Source organism: Miniopterus natalensis, chromosome 4, assembly GCF_054644295.1.
Source record: "Miniopterus natalensis isolate mMinNat1 chromosome 4, mMinNat1.hap1, whole genome shotgun sequence".
NCBI lineage: Eukaryota > Metazoa > Chordata > Mammalia > Chiroptera > Miniopteridae > Miniopterus > Miniopterus natalensis.
Window position 1 is genome coordinate 71,870,941 of NC_142084.1, and position 22,254 is coordinate 71,893,194.

The 22,254-nt window shown below is 51.0% G+C and overlaps 2 protein-coding genes across 2 annotated transcripts; both read right to left on the reverse strand.

Annotated features, from left to right (window-relative positions):
* Positions 1-1,739: 1,739 nt before the first annotated feature.
* Positions 1,740-6,184, reverse strand: CIST1 (colon, intestine and stomach enriched 1). The gene is given in 7 exon segments (XM_087816181.1): positions 1,740-1,791; positions 1,887-2,007; positions 3,319-3,399; positions 3,402-3,476; positions 3,479-3,674; positions 3,676-3,733; positions 6,075-6,184. Coding segments are annotated over 7 exon segments (693 nt in total).
* Positions 6,185-7,134: 950 nt separating this feature from the next.
* IQCN (IQ motif containing N) lies at positions 7,135-16,276 on the reverse strand. Its single transcript, XM_016210820.2, has 4 exons — positions 15,446-16,276; positions 14,468-15,361; positions 13,019-14,404; positions 7,135-8,052 (listed from the first exon to the last, which is right to left on the reverse strand). The coding sequence occupies exons 1-4, from the start codon at positions 16,274-16,276 to the stop codon at positions 7,135-7,137; spliced, it is 4,029 nt and encodes a 1,342-aa protein (XP_016066306.2).
* Positions 16,277-22,254: the final 5,978 nt, after the last annotated feature.

Sequence of the window (22,254 nt, forward strand, 5' to 3'; positions counted from 1 at the left end):
ACCGCCTGAGAACACCCCAGACTCACAAGCTCTGTGAGGCCCAGGACTGAGCCAGGAAGTGGCAGGCAGAGTGACAGGGAGAGCACGAGGATGTCACCAAGACAGGTATAAGAGAGAGGGTGGCCAGGAGGCTGACCAAGAGTGTGGGGAGAACAGACAGATGGGTATTAAGTTTAATTGTTCCTGTGTTGGCTTATGAGAGAGGGAGAGAAATGGAAACTCGGAGAGCCAGAAAGAAAAACAGAGGGAGAGAGAGAGAAAGAGAGAGAGAAAGGGAGAGGAAAGAAACAGACTGACAAAGAGGGAGAGAGGGAGATGGAGAGACACAGAGGAACAGAGAGACGGAGAGATGTAGACAGAGAAGAGAGACAAAGAGACAGACAGAGAGGAGATAGAGACAGAGACACAGAGAAAGGCAGCTCTGATGTAAGATTTTACCAGCTTGAGGTCTGGGACACTGGGCTTCACAGCAGAGCCCTCTAAGGTTTGGGGGTGGCCCTCAGGGGTCCCTGGAGGCTCCAGGAAAGTTGCTCACCACGCTGTGCTGCCTCTCTGGTCAATAACCTCTCCACAAACAGCGGGGGCTAGAGCTGCAGCTGAAACTCAGGCCCCCAGGAAAGATGAAGGGGAGCCCTGTGGCCGGGGAAAGGAGTTCCTATGGTGCTACTGCCTCCTGAGCTGCCACAAGTTAATGTTTCACCAGGACCGCTGCCTGCTGCCCCCGAGAATCATCAGAGCATGACCCTCCCTCCGGCGAGCTTTCCCCCAATGTGCCGGGTGACCTTGACTCTGGCCTCTCTGACCACTCACTTTACAGCAGGGTAAACCCAGCCCTGAGGGGGCAGCTCCAGGCCCCAGTCATGGCCAAGGGGCATGAAGCTTCCATGTCCTTTCTAGAGAAGCCTGAAGGTCCTGGCAGGGACAGGAGTAGGTGACCTGGGGAGGGTCCCCAGCCCCAGGCCTGCCCCTCTGAGACTCGGTTTTCCCTCCTGTCCAATGGGAGGGGAGAGAGTGGGGGTCCAGCTCAGACCTGGAAAGCAGGACTGAGCAATGGGGGGAGGGGCATTTTGACTCCCTGTTCTTCTCAGGCTTCTGGGGCTTTCCTGCCGCCCAGCTTTTGCATAGGGCTGTCCGTGCCTCCTGGAAAGCCTTCTCCCTCTGCTTGTCTGCCCCTTACACACCTGAAGGAAGGCCAACCAGATTCCAGCACTTGCTGGTTGAAAGCTCCACCCTGCTGCTCAGATTAAAACCCACACTCCTTCCCATGGACCACACACCTCTTTGTTGTTTCCCAAACACCCTAAATTATTCTTACCCCAGGGCCTTTTTACTTGCTGTGCCTGCTTCCCGGGACTCCCTTTAGGCGTTCCCCAGGGTGGCTCCTTCCCATCTTTGAGGTCTTAGCTCAATTACCACCTCCCCAGAGAAACCTCCCTGCCTGGTCAGCAAATCTGGACACACAGGTCCATGGGATCTGGCCACAGACCCAACATGTGACTCTGTAGCCCTCAGAACCATCTGAAATGCCACTTGACCCCTAGCTGTTGTCTCCCCTCCAAGACTGTGGGCCCCATGAAGGTAGAGAAATGGTCCTCACTGTGACCCCAGCATGTAGTAAGACAGGAATCCATAATTCAGGAGGCCTAGGAGGAATAATAGGGGCTTTTCCCTGCCTATCTTGCCCCTCTCCTGGTGCCCTGGGCCCATCCAAGTCCCCACCCCCGTGGGCCCCACAGAGATCACTCTGGTGCACAAGGGGCAAACGATGACCTTTGGCTCCTGGTTCCCTGGAAAAAGAACACACACAAGGGATCATTCAGGCACCAGAGACTTGCTCTGCTTGGGAGGGCAACCCCCCAACCCAGATTCCACCTCACGGTGGACATCTCATCTCATCTCGCTTCTGGAACTCAGGGTCACCCTGGTGGCAGCACACGGCCATTACCACAGATCCAGTGAGCAAAAAGGACACTAGCAGCTACATAGCCACTACCATCCCCCAGGTTCCTGTGCAACTCGGGCACCAGTGTCACTTGGAGCTGAGGAGAGGAGCCCTGAGTCAGTCCTGGACCGCACCTCTCCCAAGGCTGAGACACCCCTAAGGTCCCAGAGCCTTTTAAATTCCTTCCCAGGAAGCTGTGCTCACTCCCCTCCTTGGTCGCTGCTCTAACCTTTTTAAAGGGCATTTTTATTCTTTTGCTTTTGAACATATTCATCTACAAGAAATTCATTCAGTTTGCTGTATTTTCACTGCTCTCATTGTCCACTCTCGGGAGTTCTTACAAAGTGAGAAAAATCTAGAACTCTGTTTACAAATGCTGTGGCCTTCTGGTGATGCATGTGAACGGGACACTTTGTGAAGATGGTTTATATCCTGTGACTTTAAGCAAAAGATCATCACACTTTGAATTTACACTCTTCTTTGAACATTTTGGAGACAACATGTAATTTGAGTAACAGATTTTTCTAGACACCCCTAAAAATTCTAGGTCTCTATTGAATCCCTGGGGCCATGGATGGTCACACTCTACAATCTTCCCACCCTCATTCCCTCCTCACTAGTCAGCCACCTCATTCTTCCTTAGGTGCACCAAGCACAGTCCCACCTCAGGATCTTTGCACAGGCTGTGCCTGCTCCCTGGGCTGCTCTCCCCCTAGATAACTTTGTGGCTCCTCCCTCGTCTCTTGCAAATCGAGACCTTTGCTGACCACTTTTAAAAAATTTCAAACAATTTGCATTCATATTTCAACCCCTTATTCTATTCTTTTATATTTATTTTCTTTTTTTAATCTTCACCCGAGGATATTTTTTCATTGCTTTTCAGAGACAGTAGAAGGGGGGGGAGAGAGAGTGAAACATTGATGTGAGAGAGACACATCAATTGGTTGCCTCCCACTGGGGCCCAGACTGGGGCTGGGGATTGAGTCTGCAACCCAGGCACCTGCCCTTGGCTGGAATCAAACCTGGGATCCTCAGTCCACAGGCTGTTGCTCTAACCGCTGAGCCAAACCAGACCAGGGCCTTTATTCTGTTTTATTTTGTTCTTTTATAAACAAATATAGAATTTACTTAAAAACCTGTCTTCCAACATAGCTGTGTCCCACTGGATGTGACACATCCTAGGCACTTAATAAATGTGCATGAAGTGAAGAAGGTCTGAGAGCTTTAAGCCATACTGAGGGCAAAGGGGAGGGGTGCGGCCCTTTCGGGCACATTCTCAGGTCTGTGTCTCTCCCTGGAGGCCGATGCCAGAACTGCAGCCTGGTAACCCCAGCCATTCTCCGCACCCCCACCCCCACCCCCACCCCCACCCCCACCGACTGTCCGGGAGCACAAGGCCGAAGAAGTACAGTCACTTGTGGCCAAGGGCATGGAGGAGGCCTCTGTTCTGGGACCGGGGAAGTGAGGCTCCGGTGCAGGCTCAAGGAGGTGGCACTCAGGCAGCTGAGGCGGGAGGTGAGGGTGAGCTCTGAACTGGAGAGCCAGAATTGGGGTGGGGGATTGTCTCTGGTTGTGGGGCGGTGGGCGCCAATCCTAAATTTGTGGAGCTGGAGCTGGAGCTGGGCTGGATGGTGGGGATTGCCTTTGAATTTAAGGGGCTGTGTGGGGGGGTGGAGTCTGCCCCCAAACTAGGGGTATTGGGGTGGATGGTGCAGCCTGCCTCTGAACTCGGGATGGGGTGTGGGGCTGAAGTGGTTGGTGGAGGTTTCCACTGAACTAGGAGAGCTGTGGCTGGAGGGAAAAGGAATCCAAGGTTTGGAAGTTGAGGTCTCAGTCTCCCTCCTAACACCTGGAAAGAAAACAGCAGAGGGTGTAGGGAGAGGATGATTAGGAACAAGAGTGGGTGACCCAGGCTCCGGCCTTCACTGGATGCCTTCTTTCCCTGTTCCCTCCGTAAACCTGCTTCCTGGGGGACCTGGAGGCTTTAATGCACCACGTGAGTGCTCAGTGGGAAAACGAGGTCCCTTGTTCAAAGCTCTTTATCTGAAGTCCCACAGCCCGGTTCCAGCCCAGGTCGTACTCTCCCAGCCCCCTCTCTTGCTCTGGGGCTCCAGAAGCTCTCTGGGTACAAGAAATGGCTGCAACCCAGGCAGCCCTCTGGGTGACTCTTTTAACCCTTCTGGGACTCAAAGGTTTTTTGGTCTGTAAATGGACATCACTGGCAGTCAGCCCCTCTGAGGGTTCACACAGGTCTGCACATGTGGGTGCACAGACCCACCTCAGAGCTCCCCAGGAAAGATCAGCCCTCATCTTCCACAGGTACCTGGAACTGGCCAAACTCAGAGTTATAATGGGGTTGGGACAACAGAGGCCTGGGCTCTGGGAATAGTCAGCAGATCAAAGCTCTGGAAAACCCTGCCCCCAGCCTTGTTCCAGCTGCTCCCTGGCTCCTGACCCTCCCAGGCACAGAGCCCAGGGGCCAGGCTGAGGGTGGGTAAATATTTAATGGGCCGCATCCTACAATTACTTCCTTCCCAGGTCCAGGCTGCTGGGTACCTTAGCTGCTTGCAAGTTCATTCATTGACACTGTTCACTCTGCCCTGAGTGGATCTTTGCGCTTCCTCTCTTGCTTCCCTCCTAGGTGGCAAAAAATGGAGAAATAACATCCAGATCAAGAGGGATCTGGGTCCACACACAGAGCCACTTTTCTCTGTCCAGTCTCCCAGGGCCTGTGGGGATGACAGCTGAGCCAGAAGAGGCATAGTGCCCTGGCCTGACTTTATCCCCATTTTACAGATGGGAAACTGACTGGGAGGTGGGAAGAGGGCCCCGCAAGGATCTCCAGAGTCAAGGACTAAGAGGCCAGCCTTCCCAAATTGCCTTTCACTATCATTTGAGGAAGAATCCAGATGATAAGTGTTTGCTGACATGAGGATGACTCAGGGGCCACAGTGGACCCTAAGCCAAGCCAGAATTCTGGGGAGCTGAGCTTTTAAAGTGAAATGAAGAAAACTAGTGGGACTTGAAAGAGGAGGTAGTGGGGGACACAGAGTAGGTGGGCACTCATGAGCTACTGGAGAGTTGGCCAGAGGTAAAGTGGAGCTGTTTCTTTTTTTTTTTTTCCTTTTTTTATGAAGGTTTTTGTTTTTATTGATTTTAGAGAGAGAGAGGAAGGGGGCAGAGAGAGATTTGTTGTTCCACTCATTTATGCAGTCATTGGTTGATTCTCATATGTGCCCTGGCTGGGGACAGAACCCACAACCTTGGTGTATCGGGACCGCACTCTAACTAGCTGAGCTACTCAGCCAGGGCTTAGAGCGATTTCTATGTACTGTGCCAGGAGTTTGCTTTGCCCAGAGACTCCTAGACCAGGAGGCTGGCATGGGCCAACTCAACTGGTTCTAATCCAGCTCTGGCACAGGCTAGGAGACTAGTGTAAGCCTCAATTTCCTGAGCTATAAAATGGGGATAAATGTGGTGCTTTCTGAGTGAAGCCCTTGCCTGAAAGAAGTGTCATATACCTGGTGGCCTCCGCTCTGATATTACAGGTTTGGGGCTAGTACACAGGTCAGAGTGTGTGATTTTACGGGAAGATAGGCAATGTGCAAAGTTCAACTCCTATTGAATCACTATATTGCACACTGAAACTAATACATTGTATGTCAATTATAATTTAAAATAAATTTTAGTAAAAAGAAGTTCAAATTTTCACCCTGGGAATAGTCTTACAGGGCAGCAGAAGAAAATTAGGTGCCAAGAACTTCTCCTGGGAGCCACAGATATGTAGTGACCAAGAAATGAGCCCTTGTCCCCCTTCCCATGGCCCTGGGGTCCTCCTTCCCTTGGGGCTGGCTAACAGGAACAGGTTTAAAATGGACCCTCCAACTGGATATGAGGCAGTCACAGCTTCTCACTGGCTCAGGTGAGGCTGGAGTTGCAGAAGTGGCAGCCTCAGCTAGAGTGGGGGCGGTGGAGGGGTGGGAGTGCGCCAGCTGTTCTCATGACTCCTGCCGCGTTTCTGGGAGGAGCGGCCCTTTCGGGGGCGGGGCCTGAGGAAGAGGCCCAGAAGCCAGATGTGTGTCTAGGCAGTATGGCCCCCTCCAGCTTTCTAGAAGCCCAACTTTTTCCTTACCTGTTCTTACCTGTAGGGGTGTCAGGAGAAGCAGAGAAATTCACATCAATTTGCAGCAGCAGCACCAAAACCAGCAGCAGAAGTGGTGGTAGCAGCAGGGAGCCTGCCATTCTTGCATGGGAAGGGCGAAGGATGGGCTCTGCTCAGTGCTGTGTGGCCAGGTGTGTGGCCATGTGGTTGCTTTTTACACCCGCCCAGAGGAGAGGCAGAGGTGGGGCCTCAGGACACTGGGTCTATGGGGGTGCTGCCATTCCCCAGGCGTGCCATACCTGCCCCTCTCTCCACCTGGACCCCCGCCTCACCTAAAAAATCCCACCTGAACCATGACCCCGAAGTCCTCAAATTCTGCCCATCCCGTCAGGACACCCCTGTTCCTTTCAGTTCCCCTCCCTCCAGCAGCCCCCACCCACTTTGTGGCCCCCTCCATAGCTGCCCCAAACCCATGGCTGCATCCCCTTTGCCACTCCTCTAACCAGACTGCCCCATTTGCTTGCAGCTCCCTCCTCCCCTCCCTGCCCTGTCCCTGACCTCACGGGCTGGGAACATCTATGTTCAGCTCTCTCTCACCCTTGTGGATGAGCCCAGTATCCTACCAAATTAGAACCTGGCTGGAAACCCCTAGCCTTTCCTGAATAACGCACCATGCACTCACTCATAGGGTTTTCTAGGGCCAAGGGACTTGTGGTCACCATCTGGGCCAGGTCCCCAGACGCTGGCTTCTGGAGTATGTTAGGGACACCTTCCATCTGCAACTGACTGGCCACTGCCCCCCTCATCCTGGACAGATTCGGTGGCCATACTGGAGGCCCCTGACCTCCAGGAAGGGCTTGGGCCCCTATCCCAGACACAGACCTTGGGTGCCAACTATGTGGTTGGAAGTTTTAGGGTCCCCTCCCAGTCCAGAGGATTCCAGATTCTTCCCATCCCCCCCACACCCATGCCCAAAATCCCCCTGTGAGCAGAAGTAGACCAAGACCCAGGCTGTGGAGGGCTTTATTCATTATACCAAGAAAGTCACAAGGCACCTCCCCTGGTGTCCCCCCACTGGGCAGCCAAGGTCTTAGACTCCTGGCCACTGCATGTTCTGTGGGTTGTCCCACGCTTCTGGTCCCAAAAGCGCATCCGTTGTGAGGGAGGCCCGAGTATAGTGGCCGCGCCAGGTGGCTTGAACCATCTTGGCTGCTACCTGCTGCTGTCTCAGCCGGCGACGTACAATGAAGCCCCTCCAGATGGACTGGATGACCGTGGCTGCCTTATTCTGGGAACGAAGCTGCTTGGGTCTCTTGGGGGTCAGCTGGGTGTCATAGCCCCACAGCATGCCTGCCTGGCCCATGGGGTGCTGGCCCATGCCCTGCACTACCCGTGTGGGCAGGGTGTGGCCACACATGTGGCATGTGCGGGGACTGGAACCCACGAGCATCACTGCGCTGGGTAGGCTCCCCAGCTTGGGACTCAGCGACTGGCAGAGGGTACAGTCCTGTGGCTGGCAGGACTGGAAGCAGCGGTGGTCGGAGGTGGACCTGGTCCTACCCCCAACCTCAGCCCAAGTGCTGGGGAGCAGCATTTGCTGGGCTTGGCTCCGTCGAATGCAGTAGCCTCGCCATGCGGCCTGGATGATTGTGGCAGCTCTGCCGAGCTGGGCCAGGGTCCTCCGCGCACAGTAGCCACGCCAGGCAGCCTGGATGATGACGGCCCACTGGTGCCACACTTTGATGGTACGGCGCACCAGGTAGCCACGTGCACACGCCTGTATAATGACCACCGCTTGCACTACTATTGTCTCCACAGCCTGCACCCGCGCCACCAGCTGCCCCAACTGCCTGGGATCCACCGCTGCCTCACCGCGCACAGCGTCCCGCTGCACAGCGCACCTGGCTGGTTTCCAGGGGGCCTTGGCTCTGTTCCTGGGCCCAACGGCAACACTGGGGATGGCGGAGTTACACGTTTGACCACCAGCCGCACCGACGTCCACAGGGCCCTAAAGTACAGCAGAAGTCAGAGGTGCTCTGTGACTGTCCACAGGAGCAATGGTTCTACGCAAATCCTGAGGTCCTTGTAGCAACTCCCAGTTAAAAAGGGACTGCCGGGAACCACTTGGTGAAGATTCATAACCCAGAGATACCCTCTGAACCCCGTGGTGCAACCTAGGGATGGCCATGTTGTGCGCCAGATCGATGGTACATCGGATACTTGGTGTTACGGCTGGCAGCGCATCCATGGAGCCTTTGGACCTTCCTGTGCAGACCTGGGAGCATGCTCCCCCATCTGCCAGGAAGGCTCAGTCTTGGCCACAGAACCATCTAGCATTCTGGAGATGAAGCTACCATGCATGGGCCTATAGGACTTTCTAGGGCCAGGGAGGTCGTGGAGGCTGCTCTGAGCCAGGCTCACAGACACTGATTTCAGAAATGCACTGGGGACAGCTTCCACCTGGAGCCCACTGGATGCCATCCCAATGGCCTTAGACTGATCCAGCAGAAGGGGAAGCCACATTGGTGGTCCCTTACCACTGGGAAGTGCTTGGGGTCCCAAGATACAGACCCCAGTGCAAAGTAGATGCCACAGAACTGCTACAGGCCAGCTTGAGTGACCCTGATATTACTGTAGAAGCCACCATCCCATGGGAATGGCTCCAGGGCATGTGAGCAGCCAACAGGCTCTCGAGGAAATGAGTAGCTGAGATGCTCCAGGGGACTACATTAGCAGCCAAGAGGCTCTCAGGGACAATGTGAGTGGCCAAATGGGCTCTGGGGCACAATGTGAGCCACTGATCCCTGTGTTCACTTGCACACTGGGGACTCCATGAGAAGTCACAGAGTAGTAACTAAGGGCCCTCTGATTGCTGACCTCTGCTGTGAAGTGGGGTGACAATGCTGGCATTGGTGTACTTGGCAAAACCTGGAGGCTGGGGACAGACAGGAGCCATGCCACTCATCATAGACTAGACTTGACTCGTCTGGGAGCCACCTCCAACAGCCTTTGGCTTTTGGGAACAGTCTTGTCCTCCACAAGGAATTCATGGCCATAGTCGACATCAGGTGCCAAGGGACTCTCAGACATCCATGGGGTTGCCTCAAGGACCATGGAATCCCTAGTGGAGCAGGACCCCTGACATAGAGCCTCGTCCAGGTTCTCTGGTTTCGTCATGGCCTGGCTATTTGTGGTTTCAAAAGCCATTGTCCCAAGAGTATGGCTCAATTGTGAGGCTCTTTGCAGAACCACGGGCACTTGGTGCACTCCTCTGGCTCTGTCACTAGATTCTAAGGCCTGGGGATGACCTTGAGCCAGGCTAGTGGCATGGGATGCCTGGAAGGGGGCTGCAGACCCCTCGTCAGCCTGGGCTACATGGTAAGGATGGGGGATGAGTCCAATGAGCATGGACCCCTAGGGAAGGCTGTGGGACACGCTTCCGACTGCGGAGGGTGGACTAGCTACACTAGCCATGGACCCCAGAACTAGGCCCTAACTCAGTCCCCCAGTCATAAATGCTGGGACCACACTAAAGGCCACAAAACCAGAAGACACACTTAGGCCCAGCCCATTCACTACTGATTCTAGGACAGTCTTGGAGAAGTTAGACTAGCAAAGGGTCTTACAAAGAGACTGCCTCTTCCCACCTGCACGAGGTGCTGTAATCAGTGTGGGGGGCATCCCACTCTCCACAGAACCTGGAGGTAGGGTCTTGGCCATGCCACTGGCCACAAAACCTGTAGGAAAGCTCTGAGCCACACCACTGATGACAGAACCTGGAGAAAGGCTGTGGGCCACAGCACTGGCCACTGGATCTGGAGGTAGGTCCTGGCTCATGTCACTGATTACAGATCCTGGGGGAAGACCCTGGCTCATGCCATTGATCAAAGACCATGGAGGGCCCTGGCCCACGTGGCTCAGTTGGTTGGAGTGTTGTCTGTGCACTGAAAGGTCTCCGGTACAATTCCTGGTCAGGGTACATACTCAGGTTGCATGTTCAATTCCTGGTCAGGGTGTGTACAAGAGGCAACCAATCGATGTTTCTCTCCCCCTCTTCCTTTCCCTCTGAAAATCAATAAAAATATATTAGAAGAAAAAAAGACCCTGGAGGGAGGCCCAGACCCATGCCACTGATCACAGATCCTGAGGAAAAGCACTGGCTCATATTACTGATCAAATACCCTGGAGGAAGGCCCAGGCCCATGTCACTGATCACAGACTCTGGGGGAAAGCTGGGGGCCATGCCACTTACAGTGCCTGGGACCACGGCTGTGATCATCCTATTGGCTATAAAACCTGGCACCAGAAGACTGTCCATGCCCATCACAGGCTCCTGGCTGAAAGCATTTGCTTGTTGGTAACTGGATATGGTGACTGTGGACCAACAGGACACTGGTGGTCCATGGATATTGGGAGATCAACAATGACCTGAGACATGCTGAGGCCCACATTGGCCAGGGAAAATTTGGATGGACTCAGGTCCAGTCCATTGGGCACAAAAGCATGAGGAGCCAGGGCCCACCCCAAGGCTTGTTCATAAGCCAAAGGGGTACTTGCCACAGAGGCCCAGGATGCCATGGGAGCCATGCCATTGCCAATCTGAGATTGCCTTGGGCTCACAGCAGTTGCCACATTTCTCCAACACATACTCCTTGTCACACCAGGAGACACAGGTCCCTGAGACATATTTAAGAACTTGCCAGTATCCAAGGTCCCTCAAGACACATTTTGGAGCATGCCAGCAACCATGGTGCCCTGAGACATTGCCCCTGAATAGAATGTCCTGAGATAGCCTGGTTCCTTGGCCTAGACAAGAGTCCTCTCCACTGGTCACAGCTGCGTGGTGGAGGTTTGGGGCTGAAACAATGACAGCAGAATGTTCTGTTGTGTTTGGGTTCCTCCCACCAACACCGAGTGGCTGATGAAACCCAGGGGACACCTCATTGAGCTCAAGGGCCTGGAAGTTTGAGATCACCCCATGACCCATTAGATGATCTTGACATAGATTCACCCCAGTGGCCAGAGGTGGCTGGTTTAGCCCCTGGCCCATGCCACTAGCCTCAGGTAGATGTGGTATACTTGGGGTGACTTCAGTCAGAAAGGATGGATGATGCAGACAAGGAGCCACTACATTCACTCTTGATGACAGTAAATCTGAACCCCTGGGGCCCAGATTGCGTGAATAAGTGCATGACCCATACCACTCATCACAGGTGGCTGACCTAGGCTGGGGGCTCACTATTGCCCATATTTGCATGGGTTAGGCTAGGGGGTCACCCCACTGGTCATAGATGGCTGTGCTAGACTGTGGATTACCCCACAGACCTTAGATGGCTGGCCTAGTCTGAGGGTCACCTTACTGGCCATGGAAGGCTCAGATAGGCTGAGGGGAACCTTAGTGGCTATCGAAAGCTGGCTTGGGTTTGGGGCCTCCTTACTGGCTACTGATGGCTAGGACAGGTTTAGGATCAACTTACTGGTCAAAGATGGCTGCTGATATGAGCCACATTACCTAAAGACAAATTTCTCTTCAGTCCTGTCCTGTAGGGTTTCTGGCACGTTATCTTTTGGACCCATAGAGTTTTGGCTTGAGGACATATCCCTCTCATCCTGACCACCTGAGCCCCAGTGGGCACTCAAGGTCACCTGACTGGACACTGAGCTGTGGTGCAGAATGGGGGTCAGCTCTGAGGCTGGGGAGGGTGGGGGGTTGAGGTTTGGGGCCATGTGCCCATGGCCCACTCTATCCATCTCCTCCATGTCCCTAGACCTCTGGGACCTCCCCATGGCCTCCCCAGAGAGTAAGTCCCCATCTGAGCTGGCCTCCCAGACTCCTCCACCAAGTCGACAACAGGGTGGAAAGGCAGAGTGAGCTACAGCAGCACAATAAGCTCTGGGAATTGCTTGTCTTTAAGCCATGTCTGTGGAGAACTTGGAGAAGCTTCTGGCTACGTCACTGTCTGAACCCTGTGGCAAACAGGCCACCAGTTCACTGAATATATTGCCAGTCATCAGCTCCTGTGGGAAGCACATGTCAGAAATGACACCCTGATCGATTCTTCTCCTGCCCAGGGATGGCTGTATGGGGAAGGGTGGGCATTAACTGGCCTCCTGGGGAGCAGACTGGGGTCTCGCTGACTCCTGAATGCCCAGAGATGACCAGGAGCTATGGAGCCAGGCAGGGCACCTGGGGTTCTGTCACAGGCCTTGAGGTTAGGGTTAGGGGCACTTTGGGTTAGAGGCACTTTGCTCACTGTGGTGGCCCTCTGTAGACCTGAGGCCACCTTGTTGATCATCTCACTAGGGCCCACAGAGACCTGTGTGTGATTTGGGGACTGAGTCCTCTGCATGGTCTCCTCGGGGATCATGAATGGCTATTGCAGACTTCTGGCCACTGATGGCAGATGCACCCCAGGGGTCCTCCTGGTGACCCTGGAGGGCTGACACCAACAAGCAGACCCCGCCATAGGCAGGGGCACACTGGTGGGAATGGATGGCCTTCCTACCACCCACAGTGCTGGCAAGCTTGCCTGGGGCCACCTTGCCCTCCCCCAATGATGCCCATAGACGTGGGGCCAGCCAGCTGGATACGTGTGGCTTGTGAGAGCTTGGGGCCATGCCACTGGCAATGAGTAGCTGCCACAGATGGTGGGGTGGCTGCAAGGGAAACGGCTCAGGCAAATTGGGGCCTGCATCACTCACCCTGGGTTGAAATCTGATGCCAATTCACCCACCTCTGGGTGCAAGGAATTCCTGGGGGGTTACATCTCCCATGACACAGTGGGGTCTGAAACAATGATCAGGGGAAACTGAAGAATGGTGGTGATCACCCTACCAACCAAGGAGGCACCCACCAAGACCACTGACAAGCAGGGTGACCTCCTGACCATGGCCCCATCCCTCATCTCCATCAACAGCCCAGCTGGCCAGTCTGTGACAAAGCCCGCTCAGGCCCTGCCCTGGGGGACCCTGACCTTGCTGGCTTGTGGTCTCACACGGCCCAGAGTGGGCCCCCACGTGGCTGACGGGCTCTCCCTGTAGTCCACCTCCACTGGGGCCGGCTTCACTATCATCCCATTTCCCAGTTTTTTCGAGGTGGCCTTAGGGAGGACAAGTCCAGTCCGGAGGGCTGCCTGAGATAAGGACTGGCTCAGGACGGAGCCCAGCTCACCCTGGCACAGGGTCTGGCTCAGGGCAGCCCGCTCCTCCTCCGTCAGGGCCTTGCTGAGCACATCCACCAGTTTGCCTTGCATGGCCTTTGTGAGTTCTGCCCGCAGCTCACCCCGGGAAAGGGCACAGGACAGTGCAGTGGCCAGCTCGCCCCAGGACAGTGCCTTCACCAGTGCTGTGCCTAGCATGCTCTTGGGCAGGGCTTTGGCCATCTTGGTGACCAGGACCTCCTTGGACAGGGCCTGGTTCAGTGCCGCCCTCACTTCCCCCTGGGAGACAGCTTTTGCCAGCAGAGCACGGATGTCCTCTTGGGAGCCCAGGCCAGCAGCCAGCTCAGCACACAGTGAGGCAAGCTGAGAGGCTCCCAGCTCCTCCTGACAGGGCACGGCTGGGCTGGTGGTCGATGGCTGGGCCAGGGTGGCCCCGCTGTTACCCCAGGATTTGATGTTGCATGTGGGATGTCCAGTGGATGCCAGCAGAGGCACCAGCATGCTCTTGGAGGCCCCCTGGCATGGGCCCTGGGTAGCTTCGCCCTGGGCATGGCTGTGGGCTGGGAGCTGGGTCAGTCTGGCCTCTGTCTTGGCTTGGGACAAAGTCCCAAGAGAGCTGACATGTTGGCAGGGTTGGGTGGAGGCCTTGAGCCCAGCCAGCAGTGGCTGGGACTGAGTCTTGCTACTGAGCTCAGCGGCCTGGTGGGCAGCAGAGAGGCACTTGGCTGTTTCTGTGACCAGCTGGGCTTGCGACTGTGCCTTGGTCAGGCCGGTAGGCAGATTTGCTTGAGGCTGGACCTTTATCACTCCTGTGGTCAGATGTGCCTGGGACTGTGTCTTGGTCAGACAGGTGCCTAAATGGGCCAGGGATGGGGCCTTGGTTAGTTTGGCAGGTGGATGTGCCTCGGGTGGGGGTTTGGACAGACATGGGCCCAGATTTGCCTGGGGCAGGGCTGTAGTCTGCTCTGTTAGCAGAGGTCTCTGGGGTGAGGTTGTGGTTGAACAGGTGGCCATCTGTGCCTGGGGCAGGGCCGTGGCTGGACAGGTGCTCAGCTGTGCCTGGGGCAGAACCACAGCCGTTTCTACAGGCATATACACCTGGGACTGAACGTTCATGGCATCTGTCATTAGGTGTGCCTGCGATAAGATCTTGCTCCTGTCCTTGGCCACATTGGTGTTAGACATGGTTGCTATTTTCACCTGTTTCTGGGAGAAGTCTTTGTCCTTGGCCACACTGGTGTTAGACGTGGTTTCCGTTTTCACCTGTTTCTGGGAGAAGTCCTTGATTTTCTCGGCTTCCAAAAAAGGCCTAGCTGGAGCCTTGGGAGCCCCAGCCCCCAGATGTGGCGGAGGGCAATATTTCACCTTTCCCTCAGTCAAGTGTGTATGAGACGAGACTTTGGCCATGCCTGCCATCTGCCTCTCTGTCACCATAGCCTTTGCCTTTGGTCTGTTTAGATTTGTATGTGATGAGGTATTGGGAATCCCAGCTGTCACGACTGCTGGCGGTGAAGCCTTCAGGTTTCCATCTGCAGGAGGAGGCAGGCAGAGGTTCCTGAGGAGCGTGGCCACTGAGCGTAACTGGGCTGGGGTCTTGGTGATCATGGCTGCCAGACGCGTCTGGGTAGGGGTCTTGGTCATTGAGGCCCCTGGGAGAGTCTGAGATGGGGTCTTGGCCATCGTAGCCACTGGACATGTCTGCAGTGGGGTCCTGGCCATCGGGGCTGCTGCTGGGCGCATCTGGGGCAGGGTCTTGGCCATCACAGGCACCTGGCATGTCTGGGGCGGGGGCTTGATAATCGAGGTCATGGCAGCCGTTCGTGTCTGGGGTGCAGTGTTGGTCACTGAGGCTATTGGTCGCATCTGAGCTTGGGTCTTGGTCATTGGGGTGGTTGGGCATGGCTGGGGTGGGGTCTTTGTTATTGTTTCAGGTACTGGGCATGGCTGAGTTGGGATCTTGTTCAAGATTGTTGCCAGGGATGACTGGAATGTGGTCTTGGCCACTGGAGCTGTTGGGTCCAGCTGAGATGGGGTCTTGGCTGTTACTGCCATGGGTGCTGGGCATGGCTGGGGTAGGGTTTTATTCATTATGGATGCCAAGCATGACTGGAGTGGGGTCTTGGTCACTGCAGCTGCCGGGTACCTCTGGGGTGGGGTCTTAGTCATTGCTATGGTGGGCACCAGGCAAGGCTGAAGTGGGCTCTTGGTCATCACAGGTGCTTGGCCTGTCTGGGATGGGACTTTGAGGACGTCTGCTTCCACACGGGCCTGAGTCTGGGTCTTGAGGGGCCCTGGGGCTTCTGCCTTGTTGGCTCTGGCAGTCACTTGTTTGGTCTTCATCATGTCCCCTTCTATGTGGACAAAGCTGGCACTTCTGATGGTTCTTGTTAGCAGGCATGGGTGGCACTTTGCATTTAGACTCACTGGAGACGGAAGTCTGATGGAAACAGTCTGGTGTGGCAGGAAAGTGATGCTGGAGCCCCCAGTGGCACAAGGAGCCTGCATGTCGGGCTGTGGAATGCCTGGGGGCTGCAGCAGGGCACAGGTAGCCAGGCTGTCAGCAGAAGGGAACTGGGTCTCCTTATTCACCATGACAGGTGGGGCCAGAAGATACCCGCCCTCTTTTGAATGCTGGAACCGCACCTGCTGAGGGGGGTGGTAAGGGATGTCCCCCTCATCCACACTCGATTTCTTCTCTACTGCTTTGCCAGACCGGAGGAGGCGCCTGGTACTGAAGCGTCGCCAGGCCTCCTGGATGCCTTTAGCTGCCAATACCTGGGAGGTCAGCTTCTGCCGGAGCCGGTAGCCTCTCCAGCTGGCTTGGATGAGGGTGGCCGCACGAGACAGCATCATGTCCATCTCATCCACCAGGATGTTCTTGAAGGCCTGGCTCCCTACCACAGCCCGGAGGCGTGGAACATGGCGAGGCACCGATTTGTCCGTGACCAGCTTTTGCCGGAGGGTCTCCCTGCATGCAAGTGTCCCCGCTTTGTCTTGGAGATTGGGGATGGGCTTGGGACGGTAGGAGCTCTGTCCACTAGGTGACAACTCTAACTGTGTTGCTTGTTGCATTGTCTTGGTTCGTAGGTGGATCAACTCTGCCTGTGGGGTGTGGCAGGGAGGTAGTCAGAGAGTGGAGTCGTGCAGACAAGAGGGGTCCTGGCCGGAGTGAACACTTGCCCCAGGACCTAGATCTTGTTCCTGGCACCTTGCAATCTTCCTCCTGTCCATTGCAGGCCCTCTCTATCCTGGCCTCCTGGCCACCTATATCTGGAACATACTGTGAGTATAGCACTGATCACACTGTTTTTGGAATTTCCTGTTTGTGTGTGTGTGTTATTGTTATTTGCCTCTCCCAATTGGCTATCAATTCCTAGAGGGCAAGAAACAGGTCTGAGTCATTTCTGTGTCCCCATCTCTGTCATAGGGTCCGGTTTTAGGATGTGAATGGGTGGGTATTGGGTGAGTGACTAACTTGACTAATAAATAAGTGGGTGAGTGGGTTGAAAGTTGAATGGATAGATGAATGCATGACTTGATACTGAATAGGTAAATCAGTAGGTGAATGAATGGTAGATCAGCTGGAGGGATGGATTAAGGGTTGGGTGAAAGAAAAGATGAGTAAGTGAAGTTGATGAATTTATGAACAGATCAATACATAAAAAAATAGACACATGAATGGATGGGTAGATGGATAGGTGAGTAGGTAGTTGGAGGAATGAGTGGATGGATGGATGGATGGATGGATGGATGGATGGATGGATGGATGGATGGATGGATGGATGATTGGGTAAATGGGTGGGTAGATGGATAAGTGAGTGGGTAAATGGATGGGTGGATGGATAGATGGGTAGGGACAGGGACTGAGGAATGGATGGAAAGATAGATGCATGGATGGGTGGGTGGGTGGATGAAATCTAAGTAGATAAATGAGTGTGCAAATGGAGAGAGCTGAAGGCATTGATGAAGAGACTATTGGTGGACTGATGAATGGGTCAGTGAATGGATGGTGGATAACTGACAGATGATGGATAGGTCAATGGCAGATGGAAGGATGGGCAGAAGGAAGAACGAGTAAATGACTGTGGTTTTCAGAAGTACCTTGGTGGGATGCTGTCAAGCAACCCTGATGCATAACCTGGAGCCTATGTTTGGCTGAATTACCCCCCTTCTGGTTGGACCAGTCAGACCCTCACCCAGACATCTTCATACCTTGGAGGGTCATAGAGTTGGAGGAAGACCAGGAAGAGAAGGTGCAATCTCAGAAGCCAGCTTGCAAGAGTAAGCAGCCTTCAGCCCTTCATCCAATGTAACGGCCAACAACACTGCCCTGGGCTGGCTCTGTGCTCAAGACCAACATGAGAAGAGATGTTAAAAGCAAAAAAAAAAAAAAAAATTTCAATTTAAATCTCAAGAAAACTAAAAACTTTTAAGTCCACAAAGATGAATGTACAAGATAGCTTATTTCAGTGTTATTCTGTATGTAAAAACAAAGTAACTGGAAATAACCAAAAAGGTGATTGCTAGGGGTCAGTTAAAAGTGTATAAAGAAGGGTGTTCCAGAATGTTCATTACTGCATTATTTAGAAGAGTAAAAATGGAAAACAATCCAAATGCTTATCAACAAGAGGTTGCTTAAATTCATCAACAGAACACTTGTACAGTGATATGCTATCCAGCCATTAGGAATAGTATCCAGATCCACAAGAATGGCTAAAATTAAAAATATGGACCACTTGGGGAAATTGTCAGTATCTTGAAGTCAACTCAATCCAGGCTGACAAATATACTCAGGCGGTCTAACTGTTTATACTCACCCCAAACCGGAAACCATCCAAATGCCCATCAACAGAAAAATGAATAAATCAACTGCATATTAATCAACATATCAATATAAATAGATAGCAATAGAAACATTGACTTATTTGTATATCATTGTATCTCATTTAACGCAGCTAGGAGAATGAGCTCAGCAATATACATATATCTCACACATATTATTTTGAGTGAAAGAAAAAGAAAGACAAACTGGTTATTCCAACTATAGGAAATTAAAAGGAAACAGAAGAAGTTAAGCTCTGCAATTAGAAATCAGCACAGCCAGCGTGGCTCAGTGGTTGAGCATTGACCTAGGATCCAGGAGATCACGGTTCAATTCCCGGTCAGGGAGCATGCCCATTTTGTGGCCTTGATCCCCAGTTGGGGGTCTGCAGAAGGCAGCCGATCAATGATGACTCATCACTGATGTTTCTCTCTCTCTCCCTCTCCCATCCTCTCTGAAATCAATAAAGCTATATATATATATATTTAAAAAAAAAAAAAAAGGAGGCCAGTATAGCTCTGGCCAGGTAGCTCAGTTGGTTAGTGTCATCCTGATACGCCAAGGTTGCGGGTTCTATCCCCTGGTCAGGCACATACAAGAAGCAACCAATGAATGCGTAAGTAAGTGGATCAACAAATTGGTGGTGGTGTTTTCTCTCAAAAAAAAAAAAAAAAAAGTTAAAATAAGGATGGCTGGGAGGGGCCATGAGGAGGCCTTAGGGATAGTCACATGAGTTTGTGTGGATTGTGAAAATGAAAACTCATGGATAAGATACAAATATTCTAAAGAAATGTGACCAGTTATCAAAAGAATACTATAGCCAAGTAGGATTTATTGCAAAGATGTAAGAATGGCTCAGTATCTATAAATCCCCAAGGTAATTCATTATATCTAGAAATTTAAAAGGCAGCCTTGCTCTGGCTGGTTTGAAACAATGGTTAGAGCATTGGCTTGTGGACTGAAGGGTCCTGGGTTTGATTCTGGCCAAGGGCACGTACCTTGGTTGCAGGTTCGATCCCTGGCCCCAGTCAGGGCTCATGCGGGGGGCAACCAATCCATGTGTCTCTCTCACATTGGTGTTTTTCTCTCTCTCTCCCTTCCACTCTCTCTGAAAAGCAATGGAAAAAATATCCTCAGGTGAGGATTTGGAAAAAAAAAAGGCAGCCTATGATTTTTCAAAAAATGGCCAAAAGGTGTTTTGTCAAATGCAATAGCTATTTCTAATAAAAACATATAGAAACAGATAGAATAGTATCTAATGATGGTAAGGCTAACCACAAAACCACAACAAATGCCACTTTAAATGGTGAAATCCTAAAGTCATTTTCATTAAAGGAAGGAACAAGATGCACAGTTGGCCGCAGCCACTGCAGGTATTATTTTTGGTGGTTACAGAAAAGCAAGATGACAAGGACTTGAATAATCAATGTAAATACTTTTATTTATTTATTTTTTATTTATTGTTGACAGTATTACAGATGTCCCCCATTTTCCTCCACTTGTCCCCCTCCACACAGTTCCGGGTCCACCCCAGGCCTTTACTGTTATTTACAACAGTTAAGATCTGGAAACAGCCCAAGTGCCCATCAATAGATTAGTGGATAAAAAAGCTGTGGTGCATTTACACAGTGTAAATATTTTAAAAGGAGAGCTAGCAGATGCAGGGATTGTCTACCTAGAAGACACAAGACATTCTAACTTTTTATAAGCATATATCTTGCCCTGGCCAGTGTGGCTTATTGGGTGGAGCATTGTCCCAGACACAGAAAGGTTTGGGGTTTGGTTCCCGGTCAGGGCACGCACCTAGGTCGGGGGTTCCATCCTCAGCCCCAGTCCCTGGCCCTGGTTGGGGTGTTTTCGGGAGGCAACTGATCGATGTTTCTCTCTCTATCTCTCTCTCTCCCTTCCTCTTTCTCTAAAAATCAATGACCATGTCCTTGGATGAGAATTTTAAAAACCCCAAAACATATATCTATATAAATATATATTCATATATTCTATATTTAAATATATTATTAATGTATTAATATTTAAATTTTAACATGTAATTTATATATTTACATAAATCTGTATATATAGGGTGTCCCAAAAAATGTATACACACACTTTGAATAATTATAAAGGCAGTGTTTATTAAAATATGTTTCATTTTCAAATTTGAGCTGTCATCTGTTAAAGTGTGTATACATTTTGGGGGGACAGCCTGTATGTGTGTGTGTGTGTGTGTGTGTGTGTGTGTGTGTGTGTGTGTATTTTTTTTGTTTTGTTTTTTGTTAATTCTCATCCAAGGATGTTTTTTCATTGATTTTTAGAGAAAGTGGAAGGGAAGGAAGACAAGGGGAAGGAAAGAGATAGAAACATCAATGTGAGAGAGATACATTGATTCATTGCCTCTTGAACAGGGATTGAACCTGCAAGCCAGGTATGTGCCCTTGACCAGAAATCGAACCCACGACCCTCTGGTACGCAGGTTGACACTCTAACCACTGAGCAACACTGGCCATGGCTATATATACATATATTTTTAATCCTCACCCAAGGATATGTTCATTGACTTTGAGAGGAAGGGGGAGGGGAGAGAGAGAGAGATTAATGTGAGAGAGACATTGATCCATTGCCTTCCGTACACACCCTGATTCCTGCTCTGACCAGGAATCAAACCTGCAAACTTTTGGTGCACCAGACGACACTCCAACTAACTGAGCCACACCAGCCAGGGTTATATCTATATATTTTTATCTCCTATCTTTCCTAAGGCACATGGCTGCATACAAAAACCAGCAGCTTTTCTGCATTTGATGCAAAATCAGCTGTAAATGAAAATGGGGGGAAATACCATTCGTAGTAATGTCAAAAACTATACAATTCATAGAAATAAATTTTATATACAAAAGCCAAAGGAGTTATAGGAAGGCCAAGAAAGGAGACAAAAGCCATCTGAAAGATGTACCATGAGGTTAGAAAGAAAGAATTCATATAACTTAGTATTATACAATGTCACAATTCAGAGAGCAATTCATGTCCAATCCCAAGAGGGAGTTTTTTGAAAATGGAAGAAATGATTTGTGTTCAAATGAAAGAATAAATGAGAGTAGCCAAGATCATGAACAAGAAGACTAGTAAAGAGGACTCTGACTTACCAGATATATAAATATACTCAAAAGCCATCATAATCACAGTACGGTACCCACCCAGAACTAGACAAACCATTGAGACAGTAAAGTGAAACCAAAATTGATCCCAATGAAACAATGGTACATTGTATTTAAATTCAGGAGGTAAAAATCATGGCATAAGGTACAAAATAAATGGTACAAGACAATCCATCTGGGAGAACACTGCTTGAACCCCTCCCTCACACCATAGTCCAAAAATTTCCAGGTGGATTTAGAAATTACGAGAATATTTATTAGAATGTGTGCATAACATGTGAATTAGGGAGCTCTTATAAAACTAAACAGGAAACTAAATGTTTAACTTTGTAAAGAGAAAAATATGTATGGCAAATGATGCCATAATCATGATCAGAGACAAAAGACTGGGGAAAATGTTTGCAATGCATGTGATAAAGAGTACAAGTTAATTGCCTCCTAACACAAAAATAACCGCACTTTTTGAAAGAATATAACATAATCCAGAACCTCCACAACATAACATTCACAGTACATAGGATATATGACAAAATGTCTAGACATATGAATAAACAAAGAAATGAAACTCATTCTCCTGGAAAAAAAAGTTATTTTTAATGGAGTATAACCTCAAGATACCCCAGATGTTGGAATTAGCAGACAAGGATTTTAGAACAGCTATATAATTATTCTAAGTAGGAAAATATGCTCATAACGACTGAAGAGATGGGGCATCTCAGCAGAGAAATAGAAAAAAGATATATTTTTTTAAAAAGGTGGAAATTCTAAAATTCAAAATATGCAATACCTGAAATTTCAAAGTTCTCTGGATGGGCTAACCAGCAGAGTGCAGATGACAGAAGAGTCAGTGAGCTTGAATAGATAGAAATTATCCAATCTGAAGCACACAGAGGAGGAAACTGGGCCATAAAGCAAGACTTAGGGATCTGTGGGACAACACTGAAAGGACTAACATACATGTAATTGGGTCCCAGAAAAAAGAAGGGCATAAAAAACATGTGAAAAAATAATTGCCAAAATTTGTTGAAATTTTTTTTATAGAGTTAAAAAAAGCTCAGAATTTTCTAAGAAAGATA

What these genes read in the sequence shown, in the direction of transcription:
- IQCN (XM_016210820.2), bottom strand. Translation starts at nt 16,276, where the DNA reads ATGCAACAAGCAACACAGTTAGAGTTGTCACCTAGTGGACAGAGCTCC. An exon ending in AGGACTTCTCCCAGAAACAG is followed by an intron (nt 14,405 to 14,467) that starts GTGAAAACGGAA and finishes TCCCAGAAACAG; the next exon opens with GTGAAAATAGCAACCATGTC. An exon ending in TGAGACCACAAGCCAGCAAG is followed by an intron (nt 8,053 to 13,018) that starts GTCAGGGTCCCC and finishes GCTGTACTTTAG; the next exon opens with GGCCCTGTGGACGTCGGTGC.